The 13,475-nt window shown below is 42.2% G+C and overlaps 2 protein-coding genes across 2 annotated transcripts in view; both read right to left on the reverse strand.

Annotated features, from left to right (window-relative positions):
• LOC308321881 (alpha-2-macroglobulin-like) overlaps nt 1-3,158 on the reverse strand; it is a gene marked incomplete at both ends in the record, with an annotated part of 42,128 nt that extends 38,970 nt beyond the window's left edge. Inside the window, 2 exons of the mRNA XM_080772977.1 lie at nt 2,613-2,718; nt 3,096-3,158. Coding sequence (XP_080629103.1) covers nt 2,613-2,718; nt 3,096-3,158 — 169 coding nt within the window. The remainder of the gene's footprint in view (nt 1-2,612; nt 2,719-3,095) is intronic.
• A 690-nt stretch (nt 3,159-3,848) lies between these two features.
• The window catches only part of LOC308321882 (murinoglobulin-2-like), a gene marked incomplete at both ends in the record, with an annotated part of 44,827 nt that continues 35,200 nt past the window's right edge, over nt 3,849-13,475 (reverse strand). Inside the window, 16 exons of the mRNA XM_080772978.1 lie at nt 3,849-3,977; nt 4,120-4,347; nt 5,407-5,588; nt 5,859-6,024; nt 6,162-6,236; nt 6,855-7,026; nt 7,150-7,225; nt 8,189-8,365; nt 9,277-9,369; nt 10,778-10,904; nt 11,178-11,403; nt 11,609-11,720; nt 11,806-11,896; nt 12,471-12,620; nt 12,792-12,937; nt 13,159-13,222. Coding sequence (XP_080629104.1) covers nt 3,849-3,977; nt 4,120-4,347; nt 5,407-5,588; nt 5,859-6,024; nt 6,162-6,236; nt 6,855-7,026; nt 7,150-7,225; nt 8,189-8,365; nt 9,277-9,369; nt 10,778-10,904; nt 11,178-11,403; nt 11,609-11,720; nt 11,806-11,896; nt 12,471-12,620; nt 12,792-12,937; nt 13,159-13,222 — 2,214 coding nt within the window. The remainder of the gene's footprint in view (nt 3,978-4,119; nt 4,348-5,406; nt 5,589-5,858; nt 6,025-6,161; nt 6,237-6,854; nt 7,027-7,149; nt 7,226-8,188; nt 8,366-9,276; nt 9,370-10,777; nt 10,905-11,177; nt 11,404-11,608; nt 11,721-11,805; nt 11,897-12,470; nt 12,621-12,791; nt 12,938-13,158; nt 13,223-13,475) is intronic.

Here is a 13,475-nt window from a genome sequence, read left to right on the forward strand (position 1 = left end):
TCAGATCCCAGTTCAAACGCATATAGGCAAACTGAAATAAAATGGCCCATTTGGATACCACCTAAGACCCACTTAGAAACCTGCATAAGCCCATATGGGCTAACACGGGTGGGCCCTTTGTGAAAACTGGGTGCACGGCCCACTCGGAACCCATGCCCATAGCCCATGTCAAAACCCAAGTGGGGCCCAGATGGACATGTTAGCTGGGCAGGTGGAAGTACTAAACTATTAAAGTTGTAGGGCAGGCTATGCAGTTTGTCATTAGAAGTTATTTTCAAGCATTTGTGTCACCAAAACCCAAGTCAAGTTTTGTCTTGTCAAGTTCATTATTATACAAATATCATATGCACAATGTGGGTTAGAAACATTAGACTTGAGGCTGAGAATGGAACTTTAGAATATAATTAGGCCAACTGCAGAATTCATGTAGGACTATGCTTTTTTTCCTCCTTTCTAATGCAGTTCTACAGTAAGCTTAAACGTTCATGTCTGATTAACATTTAGAGAAAATGGATGACAGTTTGAAGGAATGCCACAGCAATTTTTAAAAGCCATCATGCAATTCATCCCAACTACTGTATATGCCATGCATTTATACACTACATAGACCAACTTAATTTAATGCAAACGTGTTACTGTACAAATTGTGTACACGTGACGTGAGGTACTGTATATATGCACAAAGAGACATTCACTACCTTCCATGTTAACACAACTTTATTATCTTTGATACATTTCCAATTATACACGTATCAATTATAGGTTGAAGTTGAGACGACGTTTCTCTTCAAGTACTCCACCTGTAAATTTAAAACATTTGATATATTATATATATATAAGACGACATTGTGAGCAATTCTAAATATTGACATTTATAAAAAGGGGTTAAGCAAACATCTACCATATGATCCATTACTCATTTTGTCGATACAGTGCTGTACTGCAATAAGAACATTTTGAGGAAAAGTTCATAGAATTGCCCAGTATTTAAATAGGCATGGGACGGGACATCTGATGGATTTAAGAGTAAAAACAAAAACTGTTCTGGAACCACTGCTCTACTACAAAGTTGTTCCCAAACCTTTTCCTGTCAAGGACCCCCACATTGACATTATAGACCAGCCATGAGCGCAGATTTTGACGTCTCCAGCAGTGATTCTCAACCCGGTTAATTTCAAGGATCCCCAGTTTACCTGCATTAGGCTACGGACCCCCGATTTATATTGTAAAATCGATGTTAATTTAACTCTGAGAGTGTACAAATAGAAATGGACCCCCATAAGGGTCCATTTGGTTCCAAACATTTAGCTGGGGACCCCCTGGAACTGCCTCAAGGACCCCAGACCCCATTTTGGGAAGCACTGTAGAGCATGCCATGTACATTGATACTCATTGGTCAATAAATTATATAAAAAGGGATGCATTTAGAAGATACAGGTACACTTACTGTAAACACACATTGAGGAATCATTAGTAAAATAGTCTGTACCTGCTGGCTACATCATGCATGGTTACTGGCAATGACAAGGATAGCTGTATTCCGTCTCCATGTTGTCACCTGAGTGAAAACAAGACCATGAGAGTTTACTTCAGAGCAACAGGACAGAAGAGTCCTCCATTTGGTGTCCGTTAATCAGATATTGGAACAACTCAAAACGCAGATTGACCAACAGCTTAATCACCATTTTAATCAATGTAAATGTATAATAAACTGCATGCAACTATAATCAAACCATTTGATTTTCTCCAGGAGTGTCTTTGCCCCAGAGCTAATCTTGCAATCTGCCGTTGCCAAATAAATGTCGTGCCAGTAGGACAACATACAGTAGTACCTGCAGACCTCCTTCCACAGGTTTTATTATTAGTTATTCATAATGGAAGTATCGGCTCAAACCGTGCCCAAATATGGAAATGGCCGATATACTTGTATGCGGCACACATAAAAGCAAAGTGCATGTATTGTCAATTTGCCTACAACACCGTCAGAATAGTACAATAATCTACTGTAAAATGCATGCACATCCTCAAATACTAGTACAGTGTTAAACCTCTCCTATATCTCAGTCACACATGTACTCACTCAGGGTTTATAGTCACACATGTACTCACTCAGGGTTCAGTCACACATGTACTCACTCAGGGTTTAGTCACACATGTACTCACTCAGGGTTCAGTCACACATGTACTCACTCAGGGTTTATAGTCACACATGTACTCACTCAGGGTTTATAGTCACACATGTACTCACTCAGGGTTTATAGTCACACATGTACTCACTCAGGGTTCAGTCACACATGTACTCACTCAGGGTTCAGTCACACATGTACTCACTCAGGGTTCAGTCACACATGTACTCACTCAGGGTTCAGTCACACATGTATGTACTCACTCAGGGTTCAGTCACACATGTACTCACTCAGGGTTCAGTCACACATGTACTCACTCAGGGTTCAGTCACACATGTACTCACTCAGGGTTTATAGTCACACATGTACTCACTCAGGGTTCAGTCACACATGTACTCACTCAGGGTTTATAGTCACACATGTACTCACTCAGGGTTCAGTCACACATGTACTCACTCAGGGTTTAGTCACACATTATGTACTCACTCGGATGGTAGTAATCGTAGATCTTGACCAGTGCTGGTTTCAGGTTCAGAACTGGGACATTCTGTATGAGCTCCAAGGTGTGGTTGATAGGTGTGCCTCGTGTTAACTGTTGGCAGAAATGTAGTTCACCATACCACACCATCACTATATATTGTCATAAATGTAATACTCATGCCAAGTGGTTCCCAATAGTCCTCCTTGGTCTTTCCATTGTACCAGGACCACTAGGACTGTTGCTCCACTCTATAACAGGCCGACGTCTAATCAAAGCCTCGGGAGCACCTGCTGCACCCCGCTGATTTACTGCCGTTTTCCAACAATTCATTAATGTATTAAGTAGCCGTGTAATAATGTCTGCCTAGGTGGTCATTGTAGGATATAATTCACCTTCAGGGTGACGCTTTACATCGGTGGTTATAAACGCCCCGTCTGAATTATCCCTACAATGTGACCACCTAGACCTTAATTATCCCCAACTCTCACCTCTGTTAGATAGAGAATGATGTGGTCGTCCTTTTGCTCTAGAAGATCCACCAGCAGAGCCATTTTCAGCTGTGAAGAAACCATATTAAGCATCCATTACCTCTGTATTCTAATCATACTATAATTCAGTCTCTGTCTGTCTGCGTGTCAGAAACAGCGCGTTCTCTCATCATTGCCTGCACCAATCACTCCCACTTTTCACACAGGCATTGACCATATGAATATGGAGGTCTTAACGGAGCCCTTTTTTCGATTTGACACATTAATGATTAATAATGAATGCATTAGTGAATTAAAACGCACCCGGGCGCAGTACCCCGTCAAATATCTCACAACGGGTAAGGGCTAGTCATATTAAACAGGTAAAATATGACGACCAATACAGAGGTTATGGATGATAACCAATGTGTTGGAACGTTAACATCTACAAATTAAAAGTTCTCACCAAGACAAAAATGTTTATAACTCACCTTTTTCAAAGACTCTGGGTGTGGGATGAATCCAGAAAGCATCGCTACATCAACCAACACCATGTTGGAAGTGGTTTCATTTCCAGTATATCTGTGTGGGTACAACACGTTAAAACATCATTTCTAATTCAAGCATTTTGGGGGGAGGTTTTGGGAAGCTTTTGGCTGTTTGAATATACAATAATATTAATTGGTTCACAATTCTCATATTTAGTGGGGATTTCTTTGTCGTCAATAATGGGTACATTTAACATGGTTGTGGTTCCGTCTCTACAGGTGATCCTTACAGGCTTTGTAGTTTCAGAGTCATCGTCGGTGTCAGAGAGTGGCTGCTGCAGTCGGCCTCAGGCGTGACCTTGATGGACAAACTGCTTTCCTCAACGGGTGTCGGGATGTTGTACTTGAGAGACATCTGAGGAAACGGAAGAGGAATTTCATTTCTACAGTCATGAAGAGTAAATGGCTTAATTCTACATGGCTTGTTTTTAAGAAAAAGGCCATTTGTAATTACATATAGGACGGTTAATATACAACTTTATAGATAGTGAGCTGACCTGCACTGCGAGGCATGCAGTGCCCTTGACCTCCAGGCTGTACACTCCTCCCCTGACAATGTGCAGCGCCTTCTCCTGGTAGAGCAGTCTGTTGGCCATGTTCACATTGAAGACCTCTTCACCGCTGGAGGATTTGACCGTCAGAGTGCTGGAGTCCTCAGGGTCGTAGTACGCTTTGAAGTACAGATCGGCGAAGCGAGCCAGGGCCTGAATAGCCACTACCGTGTCCTACAAAGCACACAAACCACGTCTGAAAATCAGTCTGCCACGTACAGAGCTTGCTGACCAGCTGAACAGTGCTCGTCTGGTGATGTTCTGATGCAAGTCACCAGACAGGCCGTGTGGTGGGATTGATCCGTCTACAAGCCTACTTCTACGTTTGACTGGAACAGTTTAATTCACCACATCTTCGCCATCTGTGTTTACTGACTAACGGAACAGTGGGGAAGCGGGAGGAAGTCGCCATAGGGATACACCAGCAAGGGCATATTATGCAAGAAGCTGATCAGTTCAGTGTTCCTGAGGTTATCCCAGATGTGGCTGTAGCCAAAACACTCTAGAGGCGATCGACAACAACGGGAGTTATGATTAAATCTACCGCGACTAGCGACGGGACCGCGGTGGGCCTTCTAAGACATCTTTTCTTAGAATTAGATCAAGAGTTAACATTTACGATTCTCAGTCTCGTGTAAAAAAGCAGGGGAACATTTTAGATGACGTCCCACTGAATGTTGCGCAACAGGCGCTCCCAGCCTGTGGAGCGATGCGATGGGTTTGGATATAAATACTCTGTCTTTTTGAGCAAACATAGTCCTGGGCGTTACCAATTGAAAGGACGGTGAACTTTGTTCTGTGCGTTAAGGGTGTCAACAATGAACCATTTCATATTTCACAATTTTGAACAAAGTTGTCAAATAAATGTCTGATTCTCTTCATTATTATTACCACCGTATTATTTTTCAATAGAACCTCCTCCCTACCCATGCCACTGGCCAAAATCAATGTATAATATTGCAGCATCACAGATAAGAGATGTTGCAATGGCTTTTATGTTTTACTACCGTGTATTACGTGAAAGCGAGACTATAGGAGGGCAGAGAAACATCATAGTTACAAAGAGGTGCGGTTTCAGAGATCTAAGGAGAGCATAAGAAAGTGTCAGAGATCTAAGGACCTGCCGTTTAGAGCTTAAGAAAGACGAACTCTCGCAAACAGTGCAACAAGGTGTGGAGTCTGTGGACGTTCAGTAGGCAGCATTTCATCCGATAGAAAGATTTGAGCCGAAACCTGTGTGGAGGAGAATCCACCGTAGGAGTTCTGCTGGCGGGCCAACCACCTCGCGATGGGAGTATAGTCTGCAGCTCTAATTTCAGGGCTGGCAAGCTTGGCCAGCAGCACGTAGGAGGTGATCTCTACGGACAGAGAGGCCGAAGTGTCGTCGGAGGTCTGAGACCAATGCAGGAAACCTCCTGGGGAAGCACCAAGACACAAAAATCAATCAACTTTACTGGTAAATGCACAATAAAGTGAGTGCAGAGTAGAAGAGTTTAACATAGTCTAATGTTTGAATGTACTGTACATTATGGGTTGTCATGGCCATAAAGTCTTTTTTGTCACTCCCGCATAACCTCTAATGTATATACACACACAGTAATGCTTTATGGCTGCGAATATAGTAAATTTTAGTCTCAAGTAAATACAGTTTGATAACAATCGTATCTAAATGCTTTCAGTCGCACCATCGCTTTCCAATGCAATCTCGTCCAGGCGATTAAGGAGCTGTGAGCTTGCAGTCGTGTCCCCCGCCAGAGAGAAGACGTAGGCCAGCAGAGCTGTGGTGTAGGTGTTGGTCTCCATGGACACATTGATGGCATCCTTCAGGCAAGACAGACTCCCCACATGTTCCTACAGAGAGACAAGTAGGCCTTATACCAGTGACATAAGCTAGCCTTCTCCAGGCAAATGTGCTTCATTTGAATAATGGCACCACAGCATTCTCTGAATCTTATTGCAGCAAAACTCAAAATTCCCAGGACAGTTACCTTGACATCGATACCGAATTCTAGGAATGTAGCAGTGATGTAAGCACTGAGAGTCACTTCATCCGACACTCCACCCTGCAGAGGAGAGCAATAATACAAAGACATGTTACAGTCTCCCATTATGTTTCTAAAATATATTTTAGAGTTTTTACTCCAAAATATATTTTAGAAACATTAACATGCTACACTAAACTCCTTTACAGAGTGTGTACCAGTGTTGTTTTTGGCAGCAAATTTCTATTTTAGTTTAAGTCGTTGTCTCTTGAATAGTTTTCACTTAGTTTTAGTCACATTTTAGTCACCTGGAATGTTCTAGTGTTTAGTCTACTAAAACTAGACTAAATGTCATATGATTTTAGTCGACTAAATCTACAGTTTATTTAGTCGACTAAAATGTGTTTTGACAGGCCTTGATATCGTTGTAATGACATATTTTACACTTTGGTTGCATGCTGAAAATAGCAGATATACAATCTCGTGAGATTGTATATCTGCTATTTTCAGCATGAAACCCAGCATAAAACTGGATCTCTTGTCCACTAGTCCCTTCCTAACATTTTAGTCTAGTTTTTATTCGTTGACGAAATTGTCAGTATATTTAGTCTTAGTCATCATAGATTCATTTTTAGTCTTAGTTTTAGTCGACGAACACAACACTAGTGTGTACCCGACTCCAATTGGTCCTCTCTGTACCTTCAGTCTGTTGTTTAAGAGTCTTCCAGATTGTTCAAAACAGCCATCGGGTTTCCTTTTACTATCCAGCCAGGTCTTGGCTTGTTCTATGGTCGACTGTATGTTCAACTGGTCGAGGGGGTTGTAGAAAGACTTCGCTTGGACCAAAGTTCTCAGGACAAATGCAGTCAACCTGGACAAAGATATTTACACACGTGTGTGTTATCAAGACATTAGTTGAGGAATGATTATATCCCCATACCTCAAACTAAATTATACTGTAGCATTTGTTATACACATTTAATAATATTCTCACCAAGTGTTCTCTTCACCGTTTACAAACGTGCTGTAGGCACCATTGCTGTGCTTGAAGAGTAGTTGTCTGTGGTAGCCTGCATTTAGATTATTCATTATTATAAAGTCATGAAAAATACAGAGGAACACAGCATTGTGGGTGAGGTAAAGGTGTGTTGGGAGGGAGACACTCGATTGCTGGCCCTTGAAAAACATATCATCATACTATAATTCAGTAGGCTTGGGCAATATATCGATATTACCGTTTATCGCGATATTTGAAATCAATATCGGTAATATCGTGGAGTATATAAATAATATTGAATACCGATAATACCGTAATATAGTAATTTAATACCGATAATACCCAATATTGTAATTTTACCGTCATGTAAATATGGATTTTCTTTTAAATAAACATCTACATTACTGTATGTGTGTGTCTGTGTGATGAATTTACAAGTAATTCATTTTAAACAACTATAATTTGCTTAAAAACGTAGTGTCCATGCATTGACTGGCACCGACGCTGAATTACGGTGACGAGGCGACAGCAGCATTGTCGGAACCGCCTCCGCCCAGGAAAGCAAACAAAACATGGCGCCGGTGAGAGTAACAAGTCCTAGCAAGTTGGTTCGTAAAAAAACACTGATGTTTTGCAGCATTTCGGGTTCCAGACAAATTAAAAAGGCTGATAATCGATAATACCGATATTATTCACGGTATAAATACCGATATCAAAAAATCAATATCGCCCAAGCCTATAATTCAGTCAATGTCCGTGTGTCTGTGTGCGTGTCAGAAACACCGCCGTAGCTCTTCACTGCCTGCACCAAGCGCTCCCACAGGCATTGACCATAATAATATGGAGGTCTTAACGAAGCCCTTTTTTCGATTTGACATATTAATGATTAATAATGAATTAAAAGTGTGAAAACACAACCGGGCGCAGTACCCCCCGCGGCCACAAGGGGGGGGGGGGGGGGGGGGGGGGGGGCAAATATCTCACAACGGGTAAGGGCTAGTTTACTAAATTAAGACAATCCAGACACTTGACTCACCACCGACCAGGAAGGGCAGGGCCTTCTCCTTGATGGCCGCTGTCAGCTGGTTTGTGTTCTCCAGGTATTGCAAGACGTAGACGTTGGGAGCTAAGAGCGCCATATTCTGTTCCCCACATCCATACGGCATCCTCAGCAGTCCAGCCACGTTCTTCATGGCACGGCCCAGGAGGTCACCTGTCGTCAAAGAGATACTAGATTGAAACTGTAACAGCAAAGGGGCTCCAAGGACAGCAATGTTGGCCTATCAGTCTAAAAATCTCTTGTAAATTACTGGCAGTATGTACAAGTTAATATTTTAAAATGTTCATCACCTATGGAAACAAGATGATGTGTTCCAGAGAAAATGTGAGGTTATGAATTAAGGGAAGGGTCTGGGTTATGCTCGTTTAATAAACGGTCAATGAGTAATACAAATGTTCAGAAGATTATTTTATTTTTTGGTATTAGACAGTCCTTGAAATAAGTCATTTCAGTCAGATAACTCACAAATAGATTTAACCTAAATGTATTGTGAATTTACACGCTGTACACTCAAGACATGCTCCTTATATGGCCAGTACAGAATTAATTCCGTTGCAAAATAGTAAAAAAAAAAAAGAAAAGACAAGTGTAGGGATAAGGGGTTTAGCGGTGACGAAAATGTAGCCCCATATACCCCGCCCAATTGGTCAGCTGACTGCCACATCAGCAAGCAGCTGAGGCAGCCGTGGCCGAACGGTTTGCAGAGCGGTCTTGATATCGGAAGGTCGCTAGTTCGTATCCCCGGACCGGCGCGTTAAAATTACCACCGCTGAAGTGCCCTTGGACAAGGCATTGAACTTCTACCATGAAATGTTCTATGAGCAGGGCCTGGCTGTAAACAAGTTCTTAAGCTTAGTCTAGTTACCCTTTCCTTTCAATGAGAGTCTAGTTGCAAACACTGTATACACCCACATAGTAATGCAGCATATTAACCCCTCCAGTACATGTATGACCCGCGAGCATAGCATGAAGCCACGCGAGTTTTTGACTGAACTGCCTCCGCAAGCTACGCATCATAAACAGAAAACCTTGAAATTGAGTAAAAACAAAACAGGCATCCTTACCCAGGACGGATATAGAACAACTGGCAGATCCCGTAATCACATTATCAGGGAGTTGGAGCTGGAAGTCCTCTGTTAGAGTCTCTCCGACATATCCTAGACAGAGGAAAAAGATTTAACTTTGAACAAAACATGAACTCGAGGAACAGAAATGAAACATTCACCTCAGTCACAAGACTCTGGAAACGGGCATTATTATTAGGTCCCGCCCGGTGTTGTCAACCACTGAACCACCCCCTAAAGAACCAAACATTTCACAGCACGTCGCACTGCAGGATTCTATACTTTTGAAAAAAAATCAATTTTGCCTATAATGGCATGCCCAAAAATGAGATAGGGTTAGTTTAGTTGGTTTAAGTCGTTAATGGCCATGTCACAATATTAAACAGGAACAAAGTACATTTAAAAAGTCAGTCAACACTACTTTTGCCTGGGAAATTTTCCATCCCCCCCCCCCCCCACCCCAGCAGGTGAAAAGATTACTAGCCCACGCTGGTCTCTTTAGAAGTGTTAATATACCAAACGAGATGCTCAGGTTAAGTCAGAAATTAGGACAGAACATCGGCGTTCTGATCAAAACCATGTTGAGCATCGTAGATTTAGAGAAAGTAGTGTCTGCCCGTAAACAAGTGAATTTGGCTGTGTCCGGGAGCTCTGAGCAAGGAGTTGCCTACCGTAGCAATGGCCGCCGTCAAAAATAAATAGTGATTTCAGTGGTCCTGTTTTATATCATTAGTCATATCATAAGTATATATATATATATATATATCTTTTTAATAATCTTTGCCTTGAAACCATCCACCCTGTGTTAGTTCTGCCAGTACTCACCTTTAGCAGACAACAACCAATTGTAGGTCCGTCTTACTTCCGTTCCTTCCGACTGAAAAGGGAGAAAGGCAGACAATTCAATCCAGTATCGGCCAAATGTACATCGGTCATCGAGTAAAGCAAATTGCACTTTCAAAAGTGCTGGACTATAACTGGCCAGACACCCCTAGTGGGGCCAATAACTAAAGTGAATTTAGAAAAGTTGGACTCCAATTAATTTTATTAAAGTTATTTGGAGCAGAGGGTACACCAGATTGGACATGTGACTCTTTGTAAATCGTTGCATAAACAAATAACTATTGATTGTGGGTTTAAAATCTTAGGACCGTTACAACTCTACCTTGATTATCAGAGAGCGAGTGATGACATCAACGCGACCTCTCTCGGGTACACTGACCGCCTCGTTGTTACACGATACAGTGGACGCCACTGCCTCAGCAGTCACAGTCACATTAACAACGCCTGGAAACATACATTAGCAATGACAAACATCTCTGATAACATGGAGATCAGAAGGTTCTCTTGAAAATGGACTGGAAGTAATGGAAGCCGCCTTCCGTGGGCAATGTGCCGTTTGATTATGTGTCATAGCTTGTCCCATAGGGAAGCCAAGTGTTGGTACAACGTTATTGCATGGTATTGAAAGATTTAAACTGTGCTAGAGTTCAGGTCTCACCTAGGACATAGACATCCATAGTCCAGTTGAAGGTCTTGCGTCCGTTGGCACAGACACAGGAGGAGTACTCTTCACCAGGGATGGCTGAGAGAGTGTAATCTGATGAGCGGCTGGGAGTCGCCCTCACCTGATGGAATAAAAAAACAAAGTGAAATGAGATGATTCAACCATACTTGTATTCCATTAAAATATAAGACAGGGCTCCAACTACAGTGTAGCTTCCTAGTCATCTGGCCAACCTATAATTTTCATATGATTTCTACAGTATGACTTAGACTTAATATTTGGGCAATGTTTCAGCCTGAGTTAGCCACCAATGACTATTGTAAATAGGTCTACACAGGTTACAGAATGTACCAAAAGTTGCCACAAATGTACTGGCATTTACAACAACAAGTACCATGATGCAGCTGGACAGATAGTTGAAGACGGTAGCCTTCAGAACAAATGTCTCTCCCCTGACGATGGAGTAAGGCAGGCTGAGCTCCAGGAAGAAGGGCTGGAAGACTTTGAGCTCCTTGGGAGGAGCGAGACCGAAGCCACTGGAGGACAAGCAGAAAGCCTCCGTCTCCCATGTGGTGATGGTGTCTGGGACAGTGAGGGACACGTCCGCTTTTCCCGAGGTCCTGCATGGAAGGACAGACAGGCAAATATTAAACTATTGGACATCAAGCACATACTGGCTTATGAGAACGAGTTCTCCCCCCTCTGTAATTATGAGGTTGGATTGTAAAGACACAAACCTCATAAATACAGTGAATCTTGAACTACTCAAATTCCATTTCAAAGAATAGGCCGTTTAACGCTCGTGTTGTAGCTCTGTGCACTCACCCCACTGCCACCAGGTCCCATATCCATGTCTCTGGGAAGAAGGAGCGGATGGTCTGTATGGAAGATCCTAGACCACCACTAGCAAAGGCGCCTGTTCCCCTCATCATGGGCACTGAGGGGGAAATAAATAAATCACTATTCATGAATGCAAACACAAGCACACTGAAATCAACTAATGTCACGGTTGTTAAATTTACTTGGGACTTGTTTGTAGTACTCTCTTCCCTTGAAGAGGACACAGGAATGTGCTTTGACACGCAAATTTGTTGCCATCTTCAGTCCCAGGTCCTAGAAAAAAAAACATTAATACTTAATAAATTGGGAGTGCATCCTTCAACAGACCTCAAAAGAATATATATATATATATACTGTACACATTATCCTTTAGAAATGTAAAAGTTATACATTTTGAAATGATATTATTACAAAGAGATACCTTAAACACTGTGAAAGCATCCTTTCTTTCATCACGTCCAACGTGACCAAAAACACTTCTTTTTTGTCTCACAGGCAAACATTGTACAGGCTGCACAGCATCGTCAAGGTCAAATGGAATAGAGTAGGCCATCTTGACCGGCAACCGGTCAAATATCTGTTCAAAAGAAAAGAGGTTGAGGTGAAAATGACCCGAGTCTTTTGTAAACTACAGGGTGGTTGGGGTAAACAAACAAGGTCCAACAACAATGCAAAATTACTGGACCCAGTACTATGCGCAAGCAAGGCTGTACGCACAGCGTATAAATGAAGACAGGAAAAGACTATATACATTTACAGAAACTGCCATGGTGTTTTACTATAGGTACTGTATCAGAAACAAATTAAAGGCCATAAACGATTATGTCAGGGAATAAGAAAGTCTCACCTTGTCTGCATCCAGCCGCTTCCCTGGCGCCTTGATGTGAACACTCTTGTCGATGGCACTGACGCCACACAGCGAGCCTGACGTGGCCGACACCTGCAGTGTGTTCTTCTCTCCGGGGATCGCCGTGGATGGAGAGAACTCCAGAAACACCTAGATTGTAAAACAAAACATCACCATGAATGCAGACCTTGACACGTGCAATGTGTCAAGCTCCAGGTTAGCCCCACTCACATTTGAAGAGTCTTCTGACTCCACAGTGACCAGACAAGGTTACCCAGATACCATGGCACAAAAGAGAGCAGAGGCCAAACTTAAACTGACCTTATTATGGAAGCATTTCTCTGTGGTGAAGTCTGCGCTGTGAGCAATGACCGTCTTACTGGGGAGGACGGCGTACACAAGCACCTGGAGCAATGGAGCCATTACTGGGGTGACGTCCAACTTGAAGGAGATCTCGCCATCGTTGACTGGAAACACAGCAGGTAAGGAAATTGGTAGTAAACTGTAGCTGCAGTATAGCTTAATCGAATATGAATGTATATTACTGCTGCAGCTTATAAACATTTCTGCTTATTTTTCTGAATTTTAATAACCTTATAGCTCTCAAACTAAATTTACAGTTTAATGTCAAATGAAACACAGGAAGCTTAACAAAAGACAAGGGCAATTACGTCCTGTGTAGACTTACTTGAACTACACAGCACATCAATAGTTACTAGTCCTTGGTGGCGAATGGCTGCTCTGGATAAAATCTAGAGACAAAATGGAGTTATGCCGATGATACATACACGTAGATACGTTTAGTCAACTGCACATTTAGTTAATAGAAGTACTGAATGTGTACCATTGTACCAGATTTCCACTCTGGAAGGTGGTTTCACTTTGTTGCGTTTTCACCTCATGAGAACACGGTTCTCGACTAAATGACAGCAGCAAACGATACTTTATTTTGACGTTTTATATGAACACCATCCTCGTGTAAATAGCACCTTAGTTCAGCTCTGC

Source organism: Protomyctophum bolini, assembly GCF_963924005.1.
Source record: "Protomyctophum bolini genome assembly, chromosome: 9".
NCBI lineage: Eukaryota > Metazoa > Chordata > Actinopteri > Myctophiformes > Myctophidae > Protomyctophum > Protomyctophum bolini.